The sequence below is a fragment of the Cavia porcellus genome, unplaced genomic scaffold, assembly GCF_034190915.1.
Source record: "Cavia porcellus strain 051 isolate PalLab524CR breed Dunkin Hartley unplaced genomic scaffold, mCavPor4.1 scaffold_27, whole genome shotgun sequence".
NCBI lineage: Eukaryota > Metazoa > Chordata > Mammalia > Rodentia > Caviidae > Cavia > Cavia porcellus.
In genome coordinates, this window is record NW_026947510.1 from 2,481,698 (window position 1) to 2,508,230 (window position 26,533).

The following is a 26,533-nucleotide window of genomic DNA, read 5'->3' on the forward strand; positions in this document are numbered from 1 at the left end:
GCCGGCTGCTGTGGCGGAAGTGGAGCGGGGAAGGTGGCCGCAGTGCGGGGCATCCGGTGATATTCCCGGGACCGGCAGCGTCTGTCCTCCCTCGGCTGCTCGGAGATGACGCGTTTCGCCCTCACCGTGGTCCGGCAGTGAGTATTGCTGGCGTAGGTTCTTCTCTGGCTCTTATTGGGGCAAAGGGTGGCTCCCCGGAGTGGTGCGCGCGACCCTCATGTGACACCAGCAACCTGAACCGGGCGGGCTGGTGTCCCACGCGAGGGCACGGCGCCGGGGATCCGGGATTAAAGGCCCAGGCGTGTCGCCAGACTGAGCACCCCCTCAGGTCTCCAGATTTGAGGAGTTACTCCTTGTCGGCTGCGTGGCGCTGTCCTCCGGCTTTAATGTCTACTTGACCTAACCGTGCGGGGTCAGGGCTCACATGTGAGATTTATTTCCTCGCCCTCCAGAGGAGAGAGTACAGTGCTGAAAGAGGAAAGAGGGCCGCAGCCCCCTCTCGGCTCACCGAGTGCTTGTAGTAGAAAAGATTGCTGCAGCAAAAGCTGTGTCCACATCCCTGCCAGTTCCCTTTCTCAGCTGTGAAAGGGAAGGGAAGTTGAGTGTGGGGCGAGAGCAGAAGTTTTTCAAGTAAGAAGGACGCAGTGGGAATCTGGGCTTTAGAGAAGAGCCACTAGGGCTGGGCCTCTGAGAACGGACCTAATCTTTCCAACAGGTTTCCTGATGCACAGCGTGGTGGGGGAATGATACTTCCCTGGGCTACTCTGAGAATTATATGGCCAAAAACAGAGTAGGGCATTAAGAAGTATTTTAAGACAGTTCTATAGGGACAGCTCTAATAAAATGCTGTTGGTTCTCAACCACTACATAGGTGTAGTTTATCAGACCAGCATTGTAAGAGATAAAAATAGAAGATAACCATTTTTGCCTTAGAGTTCACAAGGAACTCTGATTTTATTTTTTTAGACAAGGTCTTGCTGTACATAGTTTCAACTATTCTTAAACTCTCGTGTAGCCCAGGCTAGCCTTGAACGTGCAGCGATTCTCCTGCATAGCCTCTCAAATGCTGGGATTACTGGAATTACAGGCATATGCCACCATGCCAGCCAAGAAATTCTGATTTAACCTTGCCAAGCTTACTTTAACTACTTTTTTGTCTGTTTTTTTTTTTTTTTTTTTTTTTTTTTAAATGAGTGTAGGAATTGAACTCAAGGGCTCTGCATTCTGTATCACAGCCTTTAAACTTTTTTTTTTAATTTTGAGACAGGATCTCAGTCTGTAAATTGCCCAGGTCGAAACAGTCAGTCTACTGCCTCAGCCGCCCAGAATGCTGGTATTACAGGCATGCATGGCTCCTGTGGCAAGATAATGTTGGGAACTATCTCAAATTGACCTTTTTGGATTTATAGGATTTTAATAGCTAGATCAGAAATCTAGCTATTCACCCTCTTCCTATCACTTCACCCTCACCCCTATTTTATAGACTGCTTTGCGAAGATTCTTGACTGATTGAAAGTCACACAGTTTGGTAGTAAAACAGAAAGTAAGAGTCCTGATTGCCCTTTTTAAAACATGAGAACCCTTTTTGGATCCAGCCAGCAAAGTATCAGACAGATGACTGAAAACTTACAAGTTGTGGGAAATCTGGACTGAGACTCCTGTCTTGAAAATTAAGGTAATCTCTGTTCAGATTCTTAATAGACAATGATTATATGAGTGTAGATTTTATTCTATCTCTGCTGCTGGAAAAGGGCTTGATTTTGGAGGCTCTCCTAGGAATCATTTTAAGAATAGCTGTTAATAAATTATTATGTGGCAGGCACTGGTAAAATCAAAATCTGACAACTGTCCAGTGGTAAGGACTGACAGCCTCAATTTGCAAGTGATGAAACTAAGTTGCTTAAGGTCACCTACCAAGCTGGAGAAACAGGATCAGAACCAAAGCAGTTATCCATATCTTCTGTCTCTTTTTGTTGTTGTTGTTTTATTTTATTGTAGCTGTACGTTTCTTGACTATCACCAGCCATCTTTGAGACTGATGGAGAATGCCAAGAGATTCTGTTCTGTAGGAACATGAAGAGAATGTTTTAAAATAATTGATATGACTGTGATTACCTGCTTTACAGTCTGAGACATTCCATCTTTCTGGTAGTCTAAGGGCCAAAAACCTGGTTATTTTTTTCATGCTTGCTTGCTTTCCTTGCTTCCTTCCCTTCTTCTGTCCTTCTTTCTTTAGTCTTTTTGAGACAGGGTTTCATTATGCAGTCCAGGGTGGACTCAAAACTCAGCGATCCTCCTGCCTCAGCCTCCTGAGGGCTAGGATTATAGATGTGCACCACCACACCCTATCTTGGTGATTCTTTTGGGAAGAGAAGTGATTTCAGATTTGACTGATCATCATAATTAAGTAGAATGACTTACTGAAGAGTTGGATAATTGTACTGAATTTTACCTCTTCAGATAATGCAAGAAAAATTTGTTTTCTCTCCCTATGCAAGAAAATTTTAAAAGAAATTTTGAAGCACTTTTCTTTTATTCTAACCAAATCATTTTTTAATTTTGTGCTCTTACTGTATGTGTCTTTGTCTTTTATCATGGTTTGAAGTGAAAGTACCAATGCCTGTTCATTTGGAACAGGATGCCTGCGATTCTGAAGTTTAAAACTATCATTATTATTAAACTGAAATTTGTCATGACAGCACAACATTGTTGAAAACTCCAACATTCGTAATTTGGCATCCCGTGGCAACATCACTGAAGGCCCTGATCGCTTGAAATTTTATTGATAAGCATTTATTGTCAGTCACCTGTAAAACCATTAAATTTCACGTCCATTAAACCGCTCTTAAAACTTTAAAAAAAGTTATAGACTAAATTTACTTTTAATGATTTAAAGATGATGAATTAGCAAAGTTATTGACAGCAAAACTGATTTGATTTTCTTATTCTACCTCAATCAGCAGTTACTTGCTTTTTGTTGAATGCTAATCATTGATCTGGACATAAAGGAAGCAAAACTATATTTGATCATCTGTAATTATTTTTATAAAGATCTATGCTTGTTATCATACTATAATATTGTTTGCTGGGTAGTGGGATGATCAGTTGGGTGAGGGTTTGCAACCAGGACTAATCTCTGTATTTTATTATTATTACTTTTTGGGTACTTGGGATAATATGCATCACCATGCACTTACCAGGCAAGCTCTTGATTGGCTGAGCTAAATCCCTGGCTAGTCTTTGTATTTTAAAAAAATCACAAATTGAATATCTTACAACCTTTTTTCCTCTCAGGCCATCTAGTAAAAGTATCTGTGTTACTAGCTTTTAAATCTGGTGTATTTGTAGATGAATTAATTGGTGTGAAGGAATAATGATTAAGCTGTATTTATGACAAAATATCAGACATTTTACATTTCCATGTGTACTAAAATGTGTTAATCCTAAAAGCATGCCCCAAATCTGTACTGATTTCTATGGTTTGTCTTTATTGTAGCAAAACATTGTCTGTTGAATTTTGTCCTTAAACGGTCAAAATAGGGAAATTGAGTTTTTCATTTGATTTCTAAAGAAATGCCATGGAATGTACGTCTGGACTAGTGAGATAATCTGTCTCTTTAGTGAAGAGCGCTGTGATGACGTGCAGAATGAATGATGCATATTTGCAGGGCCTATAAATGGCAGGTCATAAGACTTGACTTCTTGGCACAAGCATTTGGATTCCTGCAGGGCTGAGTGTTCTGTTTTGGAAATGGATCACACTGCAGATTTTGAAAGTGATTGGTTATTCCTGACTCCTTCAAAATATATCCACAGACCTTTCAGTGCCTCCTGCCTGCTCTGTGGCTCTCACAGCCAAACTTTGATGAAAGCGCGTAGATTTAACATTAACACTATGTTAGCTATTTGCCTTTTCCTCTTCCCAAACTAATTTTAAACATTTTTCTCCAAGGGTTTGTATAAGCCTCTTGATAAAAGCTGCACGACTAAATATTTATAAAAGTTTTGGGGGAAAAATCTATTTTTGGGTTCCTGTTTTGCAAGATTTATAAAGTGGTTTGAAGACAAAATACCTAATAGAAGTTAAAAGCAAGTGCTGGTCGTTATTAATAATACTTTTATATCTGCAGGAGTGCCCATTGATTTATAGCTAAAAGAAATCCCTGACTACATCACAGCTATTTTATCCTTTGGTTGAAACATTGTTAGATGGTGGAACAATGCCTTTATAAAACTGTCAAATGAACGGGATTCCATTTTTTGATAAAGTGACATTTTCATGCTGTAACACTTTTAATCAGAGCCTTTCATCAAATCAGCTATTGAGAGTAAATTAAAATCCTGAGCTAATCTTTTTAGCAAAATCCAGAAAGTCAACATGTCTGCTGAATTTGTGTGATTTGTAAAGACTTAAGACTTTTGGTGGCTCTTAAATTTTGGGGGTTGCAAATTACTTAATTTCTCCTCACTCTTGATTTGAAATGTATAAAATGAGGATGCTTCTTTGGCTTTTGTTGGAAATTGAAGTGGTTATAAAGTTACTGTCTGTAGAGGATGTTACTTATATTTCAATAGCAATTTTTTAATTTTTGATCTCAGCAAGGTTATTAGGCTGAGACAGGAAGTGAATCTGATTATGTGGTAACCTTTTCTAGTTTAGAAAAGATGGTTCCCCATCCTTGTCCTGGATTCCGTGATTCCTCTGAGTATTAGATGTTAATATCTTCTTTTTGCATTCATTTCTTCAGATTCTGAATTGGTTTTAGGGTTCTGGAAATCTTTTAATGTTAACAGCAGTGAGAACAAGGTAGATCAGTGGTGAATCAGTGAATCAGGGTGAATTGGGTTTTTGCCTTGGTATAAATGGTTTTGTATATAATAGTTCATTTATTTGTAATGCATTTAGCCACAGAGTAATACAGCCACAGGGTTAAAACCAAAACAATTTTCCCTGTTCTTCACATCCTTGTAGGTGATCATATTTCTTATTTTCATGCATACTCTGCCAATGTTTCTTTTGCAAATCCAAATATTTATTATTGCCCTCCTTTCTAAGTAGGTAGTGTTCTCTTTATATATTCTACACTTTGCCTTTTCTACTTAATTATATAACTTGATAAATTTCACAGATCTATTCTATAGTTTCTATTTTTATTTTTAAAATTTAAAATTTTTAAATTTTTTTCAGCTTCTCTTTTTAAAAGACATAACTACATAGTATTCTATTGGTAGATAATGATTTGGTTGTTGTTGTGTTTTGAGGCAGGGTCTGATGGTGATCCTCTTACCTCAGCTTTCTTGCCCAAGTGCTGAGGTTACAGGTATGGGCGACCATACCTGGCAGATAATGATTTTTTTTAATGTAGCTGTTCTAACCAGTTCCTGTTATCCAACTCTTGGGTGGTTTGCTATTAGAAATAATACTACACTATCAGCTATTCACCCTTGTAGGTATATTCCACAGAGAGTTAAAGGCATCTTACTACAGTGAAACACTGAACCATTCTTTCCAGTGTTTATAGCAACACAATTCATAATAGCTAAATCTTGCAAACAGCCTATATGTCTATCAGATGAATGGATAAAAAATGTGCTGTTTACACACAATGGAATACTACTTTAACAAGAAAAAGAAACTTGAGTCATTTTTAGGAAAATGAATGTCTTACACACAGTGGGGTACTACTCTAACAAAAAAAAGATAGGCTTGAATCATTTTTAGGAAAATGGATGCATGTTGAGACCATGATGTGACATAAAGCAGACACACAAGCCTAAATATCTCATAGTTTCTCTTATATGATAAGTCCAAAGCATAGATAGAGCAACATAACAGATAGATAATAGGAAGTAGGGAGACAGATCTTCCTGAAGTAGGAAGGGGATTGAGCCAGGCTCCCTGTAATCCCAGCACTTGGGAGGCTGAGGCAGGAGGACGACTGTAAATTGGATCTAGCATGGGCTACGTAATGAATCCAAGAACAGTCTGAACTCAAAGAAAAAAAGGAGAGAATTAAGAGGTAGAAATTAAGTTGTGTATGCACATGTACCAACTCTCAATAACGAATGTAAATATGTACTGCAAACATGTACAAATAAAAAATTTAAAAAAGAAATCCCTGGCAAGTATTCATTTAAATGTGAGTTAATACAGATGTTCCCAGTAGAGGAGGGGGATAAAAGGGTGAAGGATTTGTCCTTATGTGGATGATCATAGGTGACCCTCTCGAGGCAGAGGACACTCACTGAAACTCTGAGCCTTTCTTGGGAGGTTCCCTAGGCACCAGGGGTCCTACAGAGGTACAACCTCCTCTGGCTGTGCCTTGGAGGAGCTTGAAGGAACTGGAGCCACAACAGAAAAGTCAGCATACAGATGATCAGTTAGATTGGCAGCGCCTGGAAAGGTGGGAGCACAGCATCGGGGTTGCGCGGGGTCACACAGACACAGAACAGGCGCAGCCTAGCCACTGCTCTGTCTGTTTAATGAGCCCGCCGGGAGATTCTGCGGGGCTCAGGGCTGTAGGTACCGCTGGAAGCTCTGAAAGGCTCATCATTACAGCTGTCTGCAGGGGCTGGCAAACCGCTGTCTGTATCAGCAAGGGGCAGGGTTCTAGGCAGATTCCAGTTTGTGAATCCGACTTTTAAGGCCTGATTTTAAACTCGCTCTGTGCTTAAAAACAAAGGCGCGGTCATCCTCCTTCATGACCAGGGAAATGGCAAATCCATGTCAAAGTGAAGGGAGCTGTTCAGGTAGCAGATTGGCAGGTGGGGAGCACACTGTAGAGACCGAGCATGGTGGGGATGGGACGCCACACTGCAGGGGTGGACGGTGTGCAGCCGCTCAGCTTCATCTGGTAAAGTTGAGTATTTCATGCTGTGTACGGTCTAGCGCTTGCCTGCACTAGACAGGCGTCCTTTCCGTGGGTCAGCAGGCATTAACCAAGACCCTTTCAGCCCTTCCTGTGCTTGGAGATTCCTTCTGCTGTAGGTCCACCTCCCTCTAGCCTGCCTTGCCCACTCAGTTATCTTACCATTGGATTTCCAGGCCTCTCACCCTTTTGGTTGCTTTAAGAATGTTTGAGTTTGTTTGGATTTTCTAAAAACGACAGTGTCCACGTCTAATTTCTGTGTGCAGTGGTCTGCAGAGCAGCTCTCCGTACTGTAAAAGGTAACCAGACCCCCCAAGGTCTAGGGCAGTGGTGGGGAACCCGTGGCACGCATGCCTCAGTGGATACGGGGAGCTCCTGTGTCAGCAGGTGAGCCAAGTCGCCGCAGCAGCCGGGTCAGAGAACAGTTGCTTTTTCTAAACTAAAACCTCAGTATTCAGGTTTAATTGCGTGTTGGCACTTTGTAAACAAAAGCGGGTTTTGGGTTGCAGTTTGGGTACTTATTCTCTAAAAGGTTCACCATCACTCGTGTAGAGCCTGGTAGAGGGTGGGCTTTGTGAGGGCTGGATTCTCTCCCGTTGTGTCCTGACGGTCTTTCCCTTGCTTACTCAGTTTATTTTCCAACTTTCATATTTTGGTCCTGCCTAGTTTTGATCAATGTTTATTTTAACATGACTAACAAAAATAATGTGATACACACACATACATACTGTTAATAGCATTTTCCTCTTGCATTTCTTTTAAGACTGATTCCTAATCTATGTATTTATGTTTTATTTGGGGGCAGGTTTTTTTTTTTTTTTTTTTTTTTGTACCAGGAATTGAACCCAGGACCTTGTGCTTACCAGGCAGGCGCTTGTGCCACTGAGCTATATTCTTGGCATTTTGGGTCAGTTTGAAATTTTGAGTTCATCATTAGAACAGATGATTGAAGTATTAGTTCAGAGTAAATTGTATTTTTATAGGTTAGATTGTGAAGTATGTTACAAGGTTCATAACTTCATTGCTGATTTTTTTTTCTTCTCTCTAAAGTAACATAATATCATAATAAGTTTTTTCCCCTCTTTATTTTAGTGGAGAAACAAGACTTAACAAGGAGAAAATACTTCAAGGTTAGTATAACCCCATGCTACTTTAGCTGTCTACCCTAGTGTAATGTGCTGGTGAGTTTAGCAGGTTTGGTGGGGTGGACTGGGGACTGCATGGTATTGGGATTGAACTGTACTGAGCCTGCAGAATTACAGTATCATGTTAAGTGTGGGCTGGGATGAGAGCAGTTATAATGGAGAGGAAAACATCTCTGAATGGAGCTCGATTGAAAAAACAGTTCTCCAGCTTATTCTTTATGCCTGGTCTCAAAGTAGCTGGGTCAGCGGATTCAAGAGCTTTTCTGGTCCTAGTGTCTTAAATTATGACAGTCTAGATTTAAAATGATTTCATAATTATAAAAAAGCTTACTGGATATTGTTAGTAGCTTTTTTTTCTGTTAAGATAATTGTTTAATTTTAGTGGCAACAGAGGAGAGGTTAAAGAGAGGGAGTGCTCACGCACCAGCTGCACACCGATTCTTCCCGCCTTGCTCTGCCGATGTGCACTCGGACCTTTTGCTGGCTGGCCTGGCTTTTTAAGAACACCTTGGGTGAACTTTCAGCTGGATGTGCTATTTTTATGCTGTGATTAGGAAAGTGTTTAGTTTTATTTTGGGGGTATGGTTTCTGAGCTGATCTGGCCTGATGCTTCCGTGGGTCTTTGCTTTCAGTCACACGCAGCCACCAAGCTACTCTTTGCATTCGGGTCTCTGCCTGCTGCATCTTTCAGTGTTTGTCTTATTTCATTAGAGGCTGACCATTGAATGTGAATACATGTTTCTGCGTTCATATTCATTTTTTTTTTTAAGAGTAGGGAAATTTATTGGAGATTAAGTATGGGAAATGGGGTTAGCTCCTGAGAGACAGGAAGGGTCTCAAATGGGTTGCCCCCCATTCATTTTTAAGTCATTTTCTGACTTTGGAAGTTGGATGCTTAGTTTTGTTTTGTTTTGTTTCCCCAATACAGTTTTGTAGCAGGCATTGACCTTTATTCTGGTTAGTGGACTTTTTCATCCTCTTCCCCATTCTTTTTAGCCTCCTTCTATTCTTACATGCCTTTATTTCTTTGATTTTTTTTTTTTTTTGTAGTGGATATCGAACTCAGGACCTAGCCCTTGCCAGGCAGGTTCTTGTGCCACTGAGCTATATCCTCAGTCATGTCTTTATTTCTTTTCTTTTCTTTTCTTTTCTTTTCTTTTCTTTTCTTTTCTTTTCTTTCCTGTCCTGTCCTGTCCTGTCCTGTCCTGTCCTGTCCTTTTGAGACAAGGTCTCACTGTATAGTCCAGGCTGGCCTTGAACTTGTTATCTTCCTGCTTCAGCCTCCCGATTGCTGGGCTTATGGGCATATGCTACCACCATGCCTGGCTTGCTTTTATTTCTTGTGTTTACTTTTTTCTTTCTTCTTCTTCTTCTTTTTTTTTTTTTTTTTGGTGGGGGGAGAGTATCAGGAATCAGTCAGGACGCTGTGCTTGCCAGGCAGGTGCACGTGCTGCTGAGCTATATCCCCAGCCCTCTTTCTTTCTTTCTTTCTTTAATCCTCTCTCACCTTCCTTACTGGTTTTGAAATGCTACCCTGTTTCTGCTTGCCCATGGCTTCCTTTATGTATTTGCTTGTGCTTTGGTCAGTTTGGGATGCTGTGAATCCTCCACACTGTAGACGGGTTGGCTTGGGCACAGTGAAGTGCTCACAGCCATGGAGGTTACAGTCTGAGGCTAGGTGCCCCTGGCCCCGAGGGCTGCCCTGTGCAGGCTGCCACCTCGTGTGTCTTCCCAGGTGAAAGCACAGAGCAAGAGGCATCTTTTCTCTTGAAGACCATCACACGGCACTGCCATCATGGTGAGGTCGGAATTTCAGTGAACGGAGAGCAGCATTTTCTCTCACAACACCTAATAAATGTCTGTAGCCCACTCCTGAAAAGACAGGGGACTTAACGTTTGTATTGCCTAGTATTTTAGTCACATTTTTTCTCGATGTTTTCATTTGTTATTTGGACAGTTTGTTTGGATTTGCACGCACATTTACCAGATTTTTTGCACTTTATTTATTTTTGCATCTCGAACTTTTTTTTCCAGAAGTGTATTCTTTGAAAGGTCCTTTGTGTGCATGGACTGACTGACAGCAAAGATGAGCTCACTCAGTGTCACAGTTCTGGATTGAAGACATTTTTTAGTTTGTTGACATAGGGTCTCAATAATAAATACTTTAGGCTGGCCTAGAACTTACTGTGTAGTACACTCTGGGCCTGAACACATGATGATCCTCCTGCCTCAGCCTCATGTGTGCTGGGATTATAGGCATGAACCACCCTCGCCACGTTTCCCAGTTTATTCTTTTTTTTTTTTTTTTTTCTTTTATTTGAACTGTTAGGAAGTCCGTTGTCAGTCAAATGGTGTTCCATGATAGGTGATCATTCTTTTTCTGTAACTGCTTTTTTCTTTTAGTCCATAGCATTTAGCTTTGTTTCATCATTGTCATTTAAAGTTGATTTTATAAAACATTCTAATGTTTCCATATTACAGTACTGATAGCCATTGTTTTAGGGCTTCAAGTTATATAAATTAAAATCAAATAATTAGAAGTTTTTCAGTGTTGGAACTGTGCAATGAGAAATGACAGACCTAGTTTTGGTACTTTCAGGATCTAAACAAACATTCTGAATGAATATTCACGCTCGCTGTTTTATGTTCAACTGTCTCTCCATGTAGTTCAATTGTTTGACCAGAATTTGAGAAATAGCTTTATAGCAGACTTCCGTCTACAGTTAGCACCCTCAAAGGAATTCACACTACCGTTCTGATGAAATCTACTGGTTCCTCGTGAATAGTGTGTAGTATACTTGTGCTAAAAACCACACCCCAAAAGGAACAGTTATGCAGTCCATTCAAGTATAATGTTGGCTTTTTCCACCTCACAATTAACTAATGCAATAAAAGATATCAACTAGAATTTGACTTGACAGCAGGAAAGCCACACTGGAGAATTCTATTACTTTATTTTTCTTGGTTCACTGTCAGTCACTGAGGGAAATTCTGTAGCCACCAGGCCATTTACTTTATAGTAAATAAGTGAAGATGGGCTTCCTCGGAACTGGTAAGGCACTGGGGTCCTAACACTTCCCATTTTCCAAGTACAATAAAATCTTTATATAAATCAGAAGATTAAATGAACAGGAAATGTCTGACACTGGCAGAAATGTCGGTGTAGCTGTGATCTGTCCACCCCCTGGGAGCTTTCTGAGACTTTTCTCTGGGAGCACTGTCGTCGCGTGCAGCTGTCGCACTTAGTGTCAGACTGCTGTCTTTCAAAATCTCTCCACTGTCGGGATTTGCTGTCCCTACCATCAGTTTCCTCAGAGTGTCTAATCAACTTTGCTCCTCTAAGTAGAGGTTTGACAGGATTTTTAAATGAAAAGGAAAGAGGAGGGAGGAAGGGAAGGAAGAAGAGAAGTAATATACATACCAGCATCTGGACAGCGGGGAGGGAGAAGCTTTCGGTAATGATCTTAGCCCTGACCCAGGGCCAGCATTCGTCAAACACAGCTGAGGAGGAAGTGGGCAAACCAGAGAGAAGCTTGGTGCATGAATTTTCCTCTCCTAATTCCTGCAGACAAATAGCTTTTGGGAAAGTGTTTGAATGTATGAGCTTCTGCAGAATTACAGCTTAACTTCACAGCACTTAGCTTTCCCAAAAGTTAGGTGGAAAAGCGCTCTGGAAAACCTTGCCTCATGGTGAGGATGGCACCTTTCTGTGCCAGTGGTGATCAGCTGGCAGCCCAGGGCACTATTCTGAACGTCATTGTGTTTCGCCACAGGACAAGGTGTGGACGAGCCGCTTTCCGAGACTGGGTTCAGACAGGCCACTGCTGCCGGGAGTTTTCTGAAAAATGTGCTGTTCACGCACGCATTTTCCAGCGACCTCACCAGGACGAGGCAGGTGAGCTCCGTGCCCAGGTCTAGGCTGTGGGGCGGAAGCCTCAGCTCCGTGTGACCTGAGAGATCCACTCTAGGAACCACAGAGGAGGAGAGCGCACAGGCACCACTCCGTCCTCTCCCTACTCCCCACCCCTAAAAGAACTGGTTGCATTTCTCATTGTTGTACTTTTCTAGGGTATTGTTTAAATTATAGTAGCTTAAAAAAAAATATAAGAATATAAACATAAATGTAGGCAGGTGTCAAGAGAGAGACAGCAGGTACAACAGACATGTGAACCTGCAAAGCAGAATCACCAGACACCATCAGAATCCACCAACAGCAGGACGCCTGTAATGACCATGGCATTCAGGAGGCTGAGGCAGGGAGTGGCTGTGAATTCAAGGCTAGCCTGGGCAGGACTCTGTCTTAAAGAACAAAATCCATTATAATACTCTAAAGACATAATAAACAAACAAACAAAAAATGACAAATATTTTTAGGAAACAGATTAGTGTTAGATTTAAAAATTAACCAAATCAGCTATTGCTAAGTCAGAAAAAGGAGACTGGTGGCTGAGGATGAGGAGCAGTGGGGCTGGAATTTTGCCTCCTACAGAAATACCTGGAAAACATAGTAACAGACATTGCCCTTTGGACTCGGCCACCCGGGATGTCTGAAGAGGCTCCAGGGCTGTGGGGGCCCGATGAGCTGAGGAAAAGCATAAAATTTGGGTACATGAGCATCATTAGACTTGGGGACAGACATCTGCACACTCAGGGTAGAACCATGGGACCAGCAGAACCAGCTGGCTGTGGAGCTCCTGGGAGGAGAGGGGGGCGGAGTCCTAGAGCTCCTCCAGCTGGAGTGGAGGACCTTGCTGCATGCAGAACATTCTGCAGAGATGCAGGAACATACTTTACTTGGCCACTGGCTAGGTCAGCTCCACTGGGTCTCATACAGTGAGAAATAGAAGACATAAGAAAGTTGTTTTAAAGGAATCAAATTGATGTAGAGATTTTTAAAAATCTAATATTCTGAGATGGGAATTTCACAAGAGAGGGTAAACAGCAGGCCAGGCACTGTAGGAGAGACCAGTGAACATGAAGATGGAATAGAACTTTCCGGAATTAACTATGGGGGAGAAACAATTCTGACGGAATGTGGGCTGATACCACTTAATGTAACGTACACGTACTTGGAGTCCCAAAAGGAGGTGGCAATGTGGAGGTATAGAGTGAAAATGAAGATTTTAAATAGTGTATTCTGGATGCACATACAATACAAGCTGCACTTGGCCTGATTGCAGAAGAAATTATTATATAAAGAAAAAGAGAAACTGGAAATTAAGTCAGATGTTAACAGTGAATACATTGGTGTGGTAAGTTATCTTTCCCTACTTCTTTTGCTTACTAAATTTTCTTTTTCTGTTTTTGGTACTAGGGATTGAACTCACAACCTCACACTTGCCAGGCAGGTGCCTGTGCTGCTGAGCTAACTCCCTGGCCCCCTCTACATTTTCTTAACTGAGCATATTAAATACTAATAGCAATTGAAAAATAATACTTTGGACAGGCCAGACATGGTGCACACCTGTAATCCCAGCACTTGGGAGGCTGAGGCAGGAGGATTGCTGTGAGTTTGAGACCAGTCTGGGCTACATAGTGAGTTCAGTGCAGGTTTGGACTGCCTAGTAAGGCCCTGTCTCCAAGAAAAAAGAGAGAGAGAAAGAAAAGAAGGAAAGAAAGAAATTTGCAAATCTGTATGCAAAAAGTATTCTTTTAAAAAAGGCAAAGTAAAAACGTTTTTTTCTTTCACATTAAAGTGAAGAGACCAGATACAGACCCATCCCGAGGCTGGACACTATTGTATTGTCTTTGTTTTTTTTTTTTTGTTTGTTTGTTTGTTTTCTGTTTTTGGTCAGTGGGCTTTTAGTTTGGTTTTGTTTTTACCTTTTTGCAGAATTGGGAAGGAACCCAGGGCCTAACCTGTGCTAGGCAAACACTCTATCGCACAAGCTGGGCTTTGACACAAGTGCTAAGAGACCTGGGTCCTGAGAGCGGAGACTGCGGTGGGATAGCCACAGGGAGACATGAGCTGTGTGGGACCCGTAGCTTGCTCCAGACCCAGAAACTGACTCAGAATTGACTATATCCAAATGAAGGATTTTATTCTGTGAAAGATGCTATTAAGAAAATGGAAAGGCAAGCCAGAGATTGGGATGGAAAAACGTATGTTGTGTACATATAGTACATATGCTATACATATGGATGTGCGTATACATCTGACGAGGCGTGTGAATTTGCCCAAGTACTTCGTAAAAGTATATGTGGGAGGTCAGTAAGCAGGCGAAAAGATGCTCAGTATCTTTACTCACCACAGAAATGCAAATTGAAATTACAGTGTGACGCTGCTACACACACACTTAAATGATTCAAGAGAGAAACGCTTGTGAAGCAGCTGGAAGCTGTACACTGCAGAGGGTAGCAGCTACTTTGGAAAATACTTCCACAATTTAACTTGCAATTATTGTATTACCCAGCAATTTCAGAAATTTACGTAGTGGAATCAGGAGCACACAGGATTAGGAATGTCCCCACTGAGATTTGGACACAGTTGTCTAATAGCAGTATCGTTTATAACAGTCGCAGAACAGAAACAGCAGGTGTGTTGTGCCAAGCAGGTGAGCCAGCGGCGCAGGAACCAGTGTATTTGTGCTCAGCCAGAGAGCTGATTACTGATCCGCTCATCAGCAAGGCGCAGGCTCAGAAACGTTAGCCAGGCCACAGGATCCAGACACAAAACAGTACCTAGCTCATGAGTCCACCTATGAAACTGGAAGAGTCTGACCTACGGCTTTTGAAAGCAGATTAGTGGCTGCTTGGGATGAGAAGGATTTGCTGGCTTGGGGATGAAGGAATCTTTCCAAGGGTAAAGGGTTCTTCTCTTGATTTCTATGGTACTTAGGTGAGTGAGTGTACACATTTATCAAAACTTAAGGGAATAGATTTAAAATAGGTGTATCAACAAAATCTATTAAAAATGAGGAATAAGTTAAATGAAAACCTCAGTGAAGATACTAAGGTATAGATTACACAAAGCTTCAGTGATTGCTAGTGTACAGACCAGAATAAGATGGTGACCTGGAAATGGCATGGTGTGGCAGTCTTTTCCTGCCCAGCACTAAAGACAGAGCCCATTGACAATCTACACGGAGCTACATTTCCAGCCCTTTTCATTTTTTATTTTGAGATACGATCTTGCTAAGTTGCCCAGGCTGGACTTGAATTTGTGAATTTGTGATCTTACTGCCTCAGCCCCAAGTACCTGGGGTTACAGGTGTGTGCTACTTGGCCCAGTGTTTTGTTTCAGTTCCTTGGTGCGAGGGTCCAGCCAGGGCCTTGTGTAGGCTAACAGGGCTCTGCGGCTGAGCTGTACCCCTTAGCCTGACAGTGGCCACTGCATGGGAAAATATTGCCAGTTCTTTGTTATTAACTAGGATAGCACGTATTATTTTGAAGTTTCATGGTGACTTTTTTTTTAAATAAGAGGAAGAACTTTTGATTTTTCAGACCATCCATGGGATTTTGGAGAAAAGCAAATTTTGCAAGGACATGACAGTGAAATATGATTCAAGACTTCGCGAAAGGGTAACTTATTTATATACTGTTCTTCACCATAAATTTTCAGTAAGCCACCTTAGCTTATCACTGGCTAGCAGTTCAAATGCTGTCCTATTGGGGAGTTGGAAGGTTTTAGACTCTGCAGGATGACAGGTACTGTTATATAATTTCATACCCAGAACTTTACTTAATTATTAAAATCATATGAGATGATGAGATAAGCATCTTAAATTATAAAAGATGTTTCAAGTAAAAACAAAAAGTTCTCACCTCTTAATCTTACTCCTCAGCATGATTCAATTTTTCTTACTCCCATTTTATATGCACAAAATGAATCTTCCTGAACTTGTGACTTACCCAAAACCGTAGAGCATATTCCAACCTGAGATCTGAACCCAGGTTTCTTTGCAGAGTGGTGACCCATAAGCTTGTTTACCTCTCCCCACCAGCTCTGTGAGTTTCTTCTCTACCTGGATAGAAATCTAACAAACAGGTAGAGCATTTCTAAAGACTTGCTTCCTCTAACTTGCCCTGTGTTCTCTGTTACTGTTCAAAATACAGACTAGAGCCCCAGCAGAAATAAGTTCTCATAAAAGGGAGGGCTCCCTCTTCCCAGACCCAGTCCTCAGACCCTGTGAGATGCCCCGCTGGGCAGCAGGAGGGGGCATTATCAGTGGGGCTCACAGAGTTGTCCTGATCTCAGCTGATGGCTTAATGATTTTTAATCTACTTTGAGTTGAGATCTCTTACCTGACCTGCAAGGTCATGAATCAGATTGCCCACTTTTGATCTTGATCTGGATTCCCCACAGCCATTTCTAGCCCAGTAGGGTGTGTTACCTTTACGCTAGCCTGCTCCTGCCTTACCCACTCTGCAAACCTTTTCATTTTTCCTTTTTTATGTCTCATACTGTGCAGTCTGTCACCACCTGTATCTAGTGAATTGTGTGTATGTGCTTGTCATTGTGACACGGTAGTTTTTGTTTGTTTTTGGTGCTGTGGATAGAAGCTCAGGCTTCATGCATGCTAGGCAAGTGCTCTGTTACTGAGCTGCACCTCCAGGCCTTGTTATTTAACTGTGAAATGGGCTTGCTGAGTTCCCAGACTGGGCTTGAATTTGCAAGCCTCCTGCCTCAGCCTCTCAAATAATGAGGATTGTAGGTACATGTCACTGCACTCGCTACATGATTCTAAGCTGCTCATGTCTCTGCCTGGGCTGCCATTATGTTTAAGGTGTCATCTGTCACCTTAGTCACTGATGGTGACTTTTGTTTTTTGGTTTTTTGAGCTGGGATCTCACTGCAGTTCAAGCTGGCCTTGAATTCACTATGTGGCACAGGCAGACAGTGATCCTCCAGCCTTGGCCTCCTGAGTATTAGGTTACAAGTGTGTGCCACTGTGTTCAGTACCGACTATGACTTTCTTTTCCAACCTAATCTCTAACCACAGCCAGGGTAATTTTTTGCACACAAGGTTGTGATACCCTTGTACAAAACAGCTCACATTGCCCTTTTTATTGGTTCAAAAAGAACCAATAAAATCTTCAGGAGTTTGTTCACACTCTTTCACTTGGCCCCCCAGGTGCTGTGGGGACCTATCTGTCACCTCCCTGGGCTGTTCCCCTTTCCGGCATTCTAGCCTTTGTGACTATATGAGCGAATGCTGGCGCGGGCCTTGGCACAGGCTGGCACACTTCCAGGCACTTCAAGTCTGCTTACCTTCACAGCACCCCGCTGCGGGGCAGCCTGAAAACCCTTGTTTTGATTGGCGTTCAACAGAAACCACCGCACCCAGGTCAAGTCCATGTCCAGGATCTCACGGCCGCCTGGTCACAGGCCCCTCAGGAGCTGCTCTTGTTACCTGCGTGCTCTGGCTCTTCCCTCCTTGGACTTCTGAGTCTGTGTCAGCCCTGCTTGGAGCCCCTGCTCCCTCGACCTGGCCAGCTGCTGCTCACCGTTAGGCTCTGGCTTTCGTGGCTCTGGCTTTCCTGGCTCCACGCGTGTCTGTGTCCCTCCATCCGGCCCCTCTTGCTGGTGCTCTGGTTGGCAGCCATGCTGTACTGATGTGTGGGTGTCACTGTGGGAGTCTCTGTCGCACTGCAGTCTTGTCGTCCAGTATGCTTCAGGGTAGCACTCGGGATATTTTTCTTTAAAAAGTGTCCATTCCTGTGAAATCAAAGCAAATGCACATATAGCTAAAGATGTGGAAGTCCTGACATGGGGATGGCGAGACGTGGGGATGGCGAGAATGTGCGTTATCCTTCATAAAGTAGTATTTCATCACTGGACTCTTGTCTGATGATGGTGTGAGGATACTGGCATCATCCCTTTAAAACAGAAATGGCAGTTTGTTTCTTTCAATACCTTACTATGCAGTATTGCATTATCATTATAGAAAAATTAGAAATGAGAAGAGTTTGCAAAAAATACAGTTAAAATTTCCAGCCCCTCCAGATAAACACCGTGAACACTGTGGCATGTGTGTTCCTGACTTTTTCCACGTCTGTCTCTGTATACCCTTTTCTAAATGGAATTCTACACATTGCTTGTAAACCAATTCCCATTTATTGTGCCCTGACTATCACTCCAGTGTGTGGCTGTTGCAGTTTTTATAACCCAGGCTACTACTGATGGACAGCTAGATTATGACTAGATTTCCTGTTCATTCTGTGCATACCTGTCTAACACATTTCCAGAAATGGACGAGGCCACTCTATGCTTTCCTGTAAGGCTTCTACAGCCATTGCTCAGTTGCCTCCTGTGCTCCAGGAGAAAGTTGGTGTAGTACCAGTCTCTTTTCACTTCCCAGTTTAATAGCTTAAGAATAGTGCCACCAGCTTCTCCTTATTGATCTTCAGTGAGGCAGTTTCTTGCATTCTTGGCTGTTTGTATTTCTTATGTGACTTGTTTGTCCTTTGCTCCAGCTCAGTGTTAGTGAACCTAGAAAGCATGCAAGTCTTGAAAGTACATAGATCTGGGGTTGAATTTTAGCTTTGCTGATGATTGGCTGTGAGGATGAAGGGTGGTTGCTTAACCTTTCCAAAACCTCTTCGCTGAGAGGTAGGTGTGTGTTGTACCCTTCACACTGCTGTTACTGGGGTTGAGTGGGGTATTATGTGTGGGTTATTTTCCTGGGATATTTTCTTGATTTGCTATAAACATAAGCTTTATTGTTATACTGCAAACTCATGTGGCCACCCTGGTTCCTTCCACATGATAGTCTCTACTCTCAGATGTGCAAAGCCCTGCATTTATCCAGGAAACTCCACTGTCTGCTTAAGTGAGTTCAATGTGTTTGTCCATATGGCCCACATGGAGAGTATACAGCTTAAGACTGCCTCTGCATTTTCTAGGGGTTTATGGCGCTGCTGAGTACACAAAATAATAAAATAAGTGAAGGACACTAAGCTTAGTCCTGGGATTGTTTTCCTGATGTGCCATAAACCTAAGCTTAATTGTTACACTGCAAACTCACGTGAGGCGCATTGATCTGTTGGGTGTTGCAGAAGTACGGGGTTGCTGAAGGCAAAGCGCTGAGCGAGCTGCGGGCCATGGCCAAGGATGCGGGGATGGAGTGCCCAGTGTTCACGCCTCCCGGAGGAGAGACCCTCGACCAGGTATGAGTCTGGCCCTGTGGCCACCCCAGTGAGCTTGCCAGTGTTAGTTGCCTGGAGTTGGACTCACTTGCAGTCAGATGTTTGGGAGTCACAGCCAAGCAGTTTGGAAATTGCTTGATTCATAAAACTGCTCTGTATGGCATCGTTTCTGTTATTCTTTTTCAGTTCTCCCGTGTTTCTCATACACTGTTGTATGGGCAGTTATCACTGGTGACGAATTAAAGGAAATGTGATTGAAGAACAGTTGAATTTGTGAAGTGGTGGCCTGGGCAGGGCAGTCATGGTCAGAAAGCAGATGTGGGGTGTGCAGGAGCCCGGGTGCTCGCTCTGCTCTGGGGCTGCACCATTCAGAGCGTGAGCTCGTCCGGCTTCTGTCACCGTGTCAGCTCTTTGCTGATACTTGAGTTTCTTCCCACTCTCCAGCTTTGAATCATCGTTGGCTGTTGTTTCCTCTGTTTTATTTTATAATTTTCTGGTAAGGACTTACTGCCGCAGTAAGGCTTTGCCATAAGGTTTGGAGTTGCAGCCACACTCGAGCGCCACACAGTTCCCCAGTGAGCACCGTTTTTCAGCTTCCTCCTTCCTGTAGGTTTCCCTGACTTCCTGTCCTCTGAAGTCAGGAATTGGGAATTAAGTCTTTACTCATTTTGTGCTTGCAGAAATGGCAGGGGGAGGCACCTGCACTAGTGTGACCAGAAGTATAGGCTGGGATTCATCAGCTTACATAGCATTTATGTTTACATATTGGGAAAACATGCAGTCAGTTATGTAGATTGTTTAATTTAAATTTGTTTTTAATGCATGAAAACAAAAATTGTGGAGAGTAATGGATACCATCTTCTGCCATGGAATGTGGAAGTCTGGTTAAGCACATCATCCTCTCTCTCCTCAAATGTTTATCATTTCCTCATGAGGGAAACTTTCGAGATCTTCAGGCCTTTTGAAATGTGTAGTACGTAATCGTTATCTCTGGCTTCCACGGCTTACAGCAGAACCCGGCTGCTTGCTCCTGTCCAACTGTAACTCAGTGCCCACTGGTCAGCCCTTCATCGTTTCTCCCTCCCCTGCCGCTGCTAACCACCATTTTATTCTCAACTTTAATGAGATCATAAAGTCTAGTTTTAGATTCAGCGTATAGGATCACGCTCTGCTTAGCTTTTTGTGTCCAACACGTTTTTAGTTAACATAATCATTATCAGTTCCATCCATACTGTTGCAAGTGACAGGATTTCATCTTCTTTATGGCTGAATAATACGGCACAAGAGTATGCCCCACGTCCCTTTATCCTCTCGTCATTGGATAGCTGCTTCCAAAGAGTACTCAGCACTGCCTGTCTTCAGCACACCAGTTGCAGTTCCTTTCCACATATGCCGGTAATTTTCTGAGGCACCGCCGGAGTGTTTTCTGCAGTAGGTGTAAAGCTTCCTCTCCACCCTTTTCTCCACGGCATTTCCAGCACCTATTTTTGTCATGTTTTAATGGTAGCCACTTTGATGGGGTTGAGTTGATAACCATTCGTGCTCTGGATTTGCATTTTTCTGGTGCCTGGTGGTACTGAGCATTTGTTGACTACCTGCTGTCCGTTCGTATGTCTTTCTGAAGTTAGGTCTCTTGCTCATGTTTTAATCAGGTTGTTTTTGTGCTGCTGGGTTTCTGGAGTTCCTTACGTGTTCGGACTCCTTGTCAGATATGTAGCTGGCAGGTAGTTTCCTTCATTCTGTGGGTTGTCTCTTTACTTGTCTATTCCTTTGCTGCATGGACACTTTTCAGTTTTATACAGTCCCATTCTACTTTTCTTTATGTTTCTTAGGCTTTTGGAATATTGTGCAAAAAATCCTTGCCCGTCCCAAAATCCTAACACGTTTGGCTTGTAGTTTCATAGTCTCAGGTCTTGCATGGAAGCCTGCAGTCCATTTTGAGTTGATTTTTGTAACTGGTGAGAGGCAGGGGCAGAGCTTCATTCTGCTGCAGGTGGGTACTCTTTCCTGAGCACCGTTTATTGAAAGGACTGTGCTTTCCCTAGCATGTGTTCTTAGCACTTGTGCTGGAAGTCAGTTAGCTGTAGGTGCGTGGTTTATGGTTTGGCTCTGTGTTCTTTTCTGCCAGTCTATTTTTATTCCAATACGAGAATGTTTTGATTCCTATGGTTTTGTAGTATATTTTGAAGTTGCTGACGTTTTGTAGTGTATTTTGAAGTAGTATTAACTTCCTGGTTTTTCGGTTTTGTTTTCTTCTCAAGGCGTCTTTAGTTATTTAGATTTTTTTGTAAATTTAAAGATTTTAACAGTCACTTATGTTTTATGTTTATATTTTATTCTATTTATTTTTTTGGTACTGGGATCAAGCTCACGACTTCGCCCTTGCCAGGCAGGCACTTATGCTGTTGCATTAAATCCCCGGCCCTGTGTTTATATTTTAAAGAAGTCAATAATGTTACCTTGTTTCCCTTTTTATTTTCTCCCTACAGGTAAAAATTCGTGGAAAAGATTTCTTTGAATTTCTTTGTCAACTAATCCTAAAAGAAGCAGATCAGAAAGAACAGCTTTCCCCAGAAGTCCCAACCAGCTATCTGGAAACATCTTTGGCAGAGATATTTCCTTTAGGAAAGAACTGCAGTCCTGAGTGCCGCGTGGACTGCAGCCGTCCAGGGCTGGCAGCCAGCGTCCTGGTGGTGAGCCATGGTGCCTACATGAGGAGCCTGTTCAGCTATTTTCTAACCGAGCTGAAGGGCTCCTTGCCAGCAACTTTCAACAGGTCAGAACTCACAGCCGTCAGCCCCAACACCGGGATCAGCCTCTTCATCATAGACTTCGAAGAGGGAGGAGAACCCGAGGTCCACTGTGTCTGTATGAACCTGCGGGATCACTTGAACGGAGTCAACTGAAGGTGCTGAGTTCCATCCTTGCCCGAATCTGAACTATCTGAAGTCTGCAGGGAGCGCCGTCGGCTTGCTTCAGTTCTGTCCTCTGCTGTTTTATTTGGAAACAGGGAAAATCAGCTTATAAACCTCTTTTCCAAACAGCAGTGGAAAGCCATTTTGCATTGATTTAATTTGTGCAAGTGCTGTTGGCATTTTCCAGAGGAATTTTGCCATCCTACCTGGTCACATGGCTGCATTGTAAGTGGATGGGGGAACTCAGCGTTGCAGTGAGATTAATCACCTTGTTACTGCGTTTTTCCCCATTCTGAAATGTTGATGTATTTTTTTAATTGCTCAGTTTGTATTTATTGGCTGCTGGTAAAATACTGTATGCTTTTCACGTCTCACTCAATGCTTCAAAGGAGCTTCTTGTAATTGATACCGCATATTTGTAGTGATTGTGCTATATTTAAAACGTCCTTTAAAGGAAATATTCTCCCCCTTATAAATTTATGTAAAGTAAAATGATAAAAGAACACTAAATATTTTATGTAGAAACCAGCTGATGGAATACTTTATTCTGGAAGGCTCAAAGTGCAGATGAGTAGACATTATGAATGCAGAAAGGTGTGGAGGGGGAGAAGTTAGACCACCATGTGATCAGAACACATTACAGAAGGTAGCTGAGCAGCTTGTTAAGCTGCTTGGAAAAGCTGTCAGTGGAAGCCAGGAAAGTAAACAAACCAAAACACACAAAAAGCCCAAAGTTTGATGAGGAGAATGAAGAGCAAGGAGCTGGGTGTGGTGACACATGCCTGTAATCCGAGCTCTTGGGAGGCTGAGGCAGGAAGATCATTGTAAGTTTGAGACCAGTTTGAGCTACAAAGTAAGCTGAAGGCCAACCTGAACTGCATAGTGAGACCTGTCTCAAGAAAAAAAAAAAAAAAAGAAAAAGAATAACGAAAATGATCAACTTTTTTCTTATCTGATTGGTAGCTGAAGACTCCAGTTTGAGAAGACCCTAACGAGAGTAAGTAGTTAATATACACAGCACAGTACACTCAGCATATGAAAGAGAGCTTTGTTGAAAAGGCCCCTGAGACACCTGCGAACTGGCTGTGTGGAAGGTACAGGTGAAGTTTTCTCTTTCCACTAGATGGCGCTAGAGTAAGAGGTTTTGAGCAACCTAATTTTGTACCTACCATTGGTTCTTCAAAAGTCCTTACCTAAAAGGAAAAGTGTCTTATGTGTAGTTCAGCCCTAAGTCACCATGCTAATGAATGCTGTGAGTCTCAGCATTAAAGAGAATTAATGCTAAGTGTGTCAGTAACACTAACATAATCCTAAATGATCTTCAAAGGTCATTTAAATCCTAGAATTCAATATTACACCACTGACAGTGTGTTCAGTATGACCACAATCAGTTTTTCTGCCAGTATTAAAAATGGCATGAGTGCTGGGCATGATGGTGCATGCCTGTAATCCCAGCACTTGGGAGGCTGTGGCAGAAGGCTTGTTGCAGATTCAAGACCAGCCTGGGCTACAAAGTGAGCATATGGCCAGCCTGAACTGCATAGCAAGACCCTGTCTCAAAAAAAAAAAAAGTGTGACTTTGAGCACCAGAGAAAATGCACTATAAATACTTGAAATAATAGCCAAAAAGACAGTTGACTTGATTCCCACCTAATTTTTTAAATACAGGAAAACAATGAGCTGTAAGTGAAATTCCCTTTTACCAGTCCTCACAGTGCCCTTTCAGAAACATCACGAGAGCACGTCTGCGTCTATTTGTCACATTTTCCTCCAGTATCTGTAAGGCAGCTCTGTTGTTTTGGTGCTTTAAAGTATACACGATTAATATCAAACTGTCTGTATGCTTTATTTTTATCTATTCTGTGTCAGGACACCACCTGCTATAACCCTATTTTCTGTTGAATTAATGTAGCACATTTTGTTTTCTGTTCTCCGTAAGTGGCATCTGGGTATCCTCAGTGTTCCCCCGTGGAAAGAGTGGGGCATGGAACCGTCCTGCAGCACTCCTGTGTGGGCTCACGGGCTGTGCACCTTTCGGCGCCCATGGCCGTGTGGTGCTCAGCCCTGGAAGAATGCAGAATTTCTGCTTCTGTGTCTTTGCTGACACTGGACGCTGTCTAAGTTCACTAATCCGATGATTGAAAAGCATCTTGTTGTTTCAATAAGCTTTCCTGTGACTGCTAATGGGCCTGGGCATTGTTTTCTTATGTAGATCTGTAAATCCAGTTCTCTTGCTATATGTAGTCCCTGCCTGGTTTTCTGTTGGGTTGGACTTTCTAATAGTGAGTTGCAGAAATAATTTCACTGTTCTCTCTATTGCATTTATCTTCCAGGTTGTTACATGGGTGTGTGAATGTGTGGGGTTTTTAAAAATTTTTTATTTAAGACAGGCTTGTGCTATGTAGTTCAGGCTGACCTTGAACTTACATGGAGCCCAAGCTGGCCTCAAACTTGTAGCAGTCCTCCTGCCTCGGCTTCTTGACTGCTGGGATTGTGGGCATGCACACTATACCCAGCAGTTGCTTATGTTTCAGAGCTGGTTTGCCCCACATTTTTATTGGTGCATATTGGTTATACAGATGAGCAAGATTCATTGGCACATGCACATAACATACTGTAGTTAACCCTTTCTCCACCACTGCCCTGTCTCTCCCCACAGGTTCATATGAGGGGGCATCAGTGTGTAATCTCCTTGAATCACGTTCATACTCCATTACCTGTCCTTAAGTTCCCTCCCTTCTCCCTTCTTTCCTTTTTTCTAATAGTAGTCTCCCTTCTGCTCTCATCTTTTTTAAATTTCACATATTAGAACTGAGATTTATCTTTCAGAATCTGGCTTACTTTACCGAGCGCCACCTTTTCGTTATCAATCTGTTGATGGGCACCTTGTTTGGTTCCATATCTTGGCACTACATTTTTTGCCACAACACATACATACATACATATATAATATTTTTAGTCATGTGTGTATGTATATCTTTAAGAAGCTTTTTTTACTATAAGGCCATATAAATCCTTTTTTTCCTTTGATTTTAGAGGATTTTAAAAATTTAAATTATCTGAACTGAAGTTTTGTAGTCTAAGATAAGGATTCAGGTTTATGTCATCAGTGTGAGGCAAATGGCTGTCCCAACACTATTATCAAGAGTCTGTTCCAAGTTATATGCAGTGTCGCATTGGTGGAGTACAGTCTGTCTTACTCAGGAGGCTGAGGCAGGAGGATTGCTTGAATGTGGGAGTTCAAGACCAGCCTGAGCAATACAGTGAAAAGCCATCTTAAAACAAATAACAACAACAAAAACAGAGTTGGTCCCTTCCTAGTTGATGTGAGTCTTCACCATCTTCCCCTCAGACTCCCTTTACTTGAGGGTGTGTGGACTGCTCCTGGGAATCTTTAGGCCCCTGTCAGTATCCTTTTTGCATTTATCACTTTGGTCGGTCTGTTGAGAAAAAGATGGCAGGGCCTGCGCACTGGCTGGAGGAGCGTAATTCTGTGACACTGAGCAGGAAGGACTCTGCTGACATCAGGGCACAAAGGGAGGCAGGGGCCCTGCTAGGCCTGAAGAGTAGCAGGCAGGAGCACAGAAGCCCAGGGTTACTCCTGGCAGGTCATTCTAAGTCAGGGGCGGCTGAGGGTCTGGGGTGGCCTGGGACATAGACAACCTGGTGTCCGGGGGCAGGGACGGGAGGTCTCAGGCTGTTATCCAAGTCAGGTGGGAAGCTCAGGCAGAGAGCCATCGGCTGAGGTTCAGGAGCATCCCCTGGCTGCCGCTGGGTGGAAAGCGTCCCTTCTGGGTACTCTAGGAACACATAACCAGGGTGGCAAAGACCGAAGCAGACAGCTGTCCCCCTCAAAGAAACGAGACCAGGGACACAAGCAGGGCCCAGGTGAGGGTTCCCTCAGGGCCAGGTTGAGAAAGCAGATACCAAGGGGCAAGACTCACTGAGAGAAGAGCTGTCCACCTCCACAGCTGTGAACATCCTAGGTCTCTCCATGACTCTTCGGAATGTCTTTTTAAAAAGGCTTTGGTTTCAGAGCAAAATCAGGAAGAAAGACCAGGGGTGTCCCATGAATCCCTCGCTCCACACAGGGCTTTTTCTCTGAGTGGCGCATTACTATGGTGACCCTGTGCTGACATCCCGGCTACCCCAAGTCCATCTTCCACAGTGCAGGTTGCTCTTGGCATACATTCAGGGACAAATCCATGGGCTCATCTGCCATTGCATCATGCGGAGTGTTTCCTGTCCTAAAACTCCTTTGCTTTGCTGTTCCTCCTCCTACCTCCTTGACCCACCAGTTTTGAGGCTGAGTCCTAGACCCAGCAGAGGGAGTCCTAAGCCCCCTTCCTAGCTTTACCCCAGGCTCACAGCCCCTGCAATCTGTTGTCACTGTGTTCATTCCACTACATGTTTTTCCCTCACCTATTTGCTCAGTTTCACTTTCATAGATAGATTCCTGTTTATTGCTTTTTATACTGTTTTCCCCATTAAAATCCTGTTTTATCTAGCATCTTTA

At 42.8% G+C, this 26,533-nt stretch overlaps 1 protein-coding gene across 2 annotated transcripts; it reads left to right on the forward strand.

Annotated features, from left to right (window-relative positions):
* On the forward strand, window positions 1-26,533 carry Tigar (TP53 induced glycolysis regulatory phosphatase). Of its 2 annotated transcripts, XM_003463296.5 has the most exons (6): window positions 1-137; window positions 7,962-7,999; window positions 11,788-11,909; window positions 15,458-15,535; window positions 19,013-19,123; window positions 21,592-26,533. In XM_003463296.5, exons 1-6 carry the CDS (start codon window positions 106-108, stop codon window positions 22,006-22,008), a joined length of 798 nt encoding a protein of 265 aa, XP_003463344.2. In that variant the 5' UTR covers window positions 1-105; the 3' UTR covers window positions 22,009-26,533. The 2 variants fall into 2 exon arrangements, with proteins under 2 accessions (XP_003463344.2, XP_005000737.1); XM_005000680.4 differs by lacking the exon at window positions 15,458-15,535.

Coding starts and splice junctions, on each gene's coding strand:
- Tigar (XM_003463296.5), top strand. CDS start 106: ATGACGCGTTTCGCCCTCACCGTGGTCCGGCA. Junction 11,910..15,457: donor ACCTCACCAGGACGAGGCAG/GTGAGCTCCGTG, acceptor TTGATTTTTCAG/ACCATCCATGGGATTTTGGA. Junction 19,124..21,591: donor GAGGAGAGACCCTCGACCAG/GTATGAGTCTGG, acceptor TTCTCCCTACAG/GTAAAAATTCGTGGAAAAGA.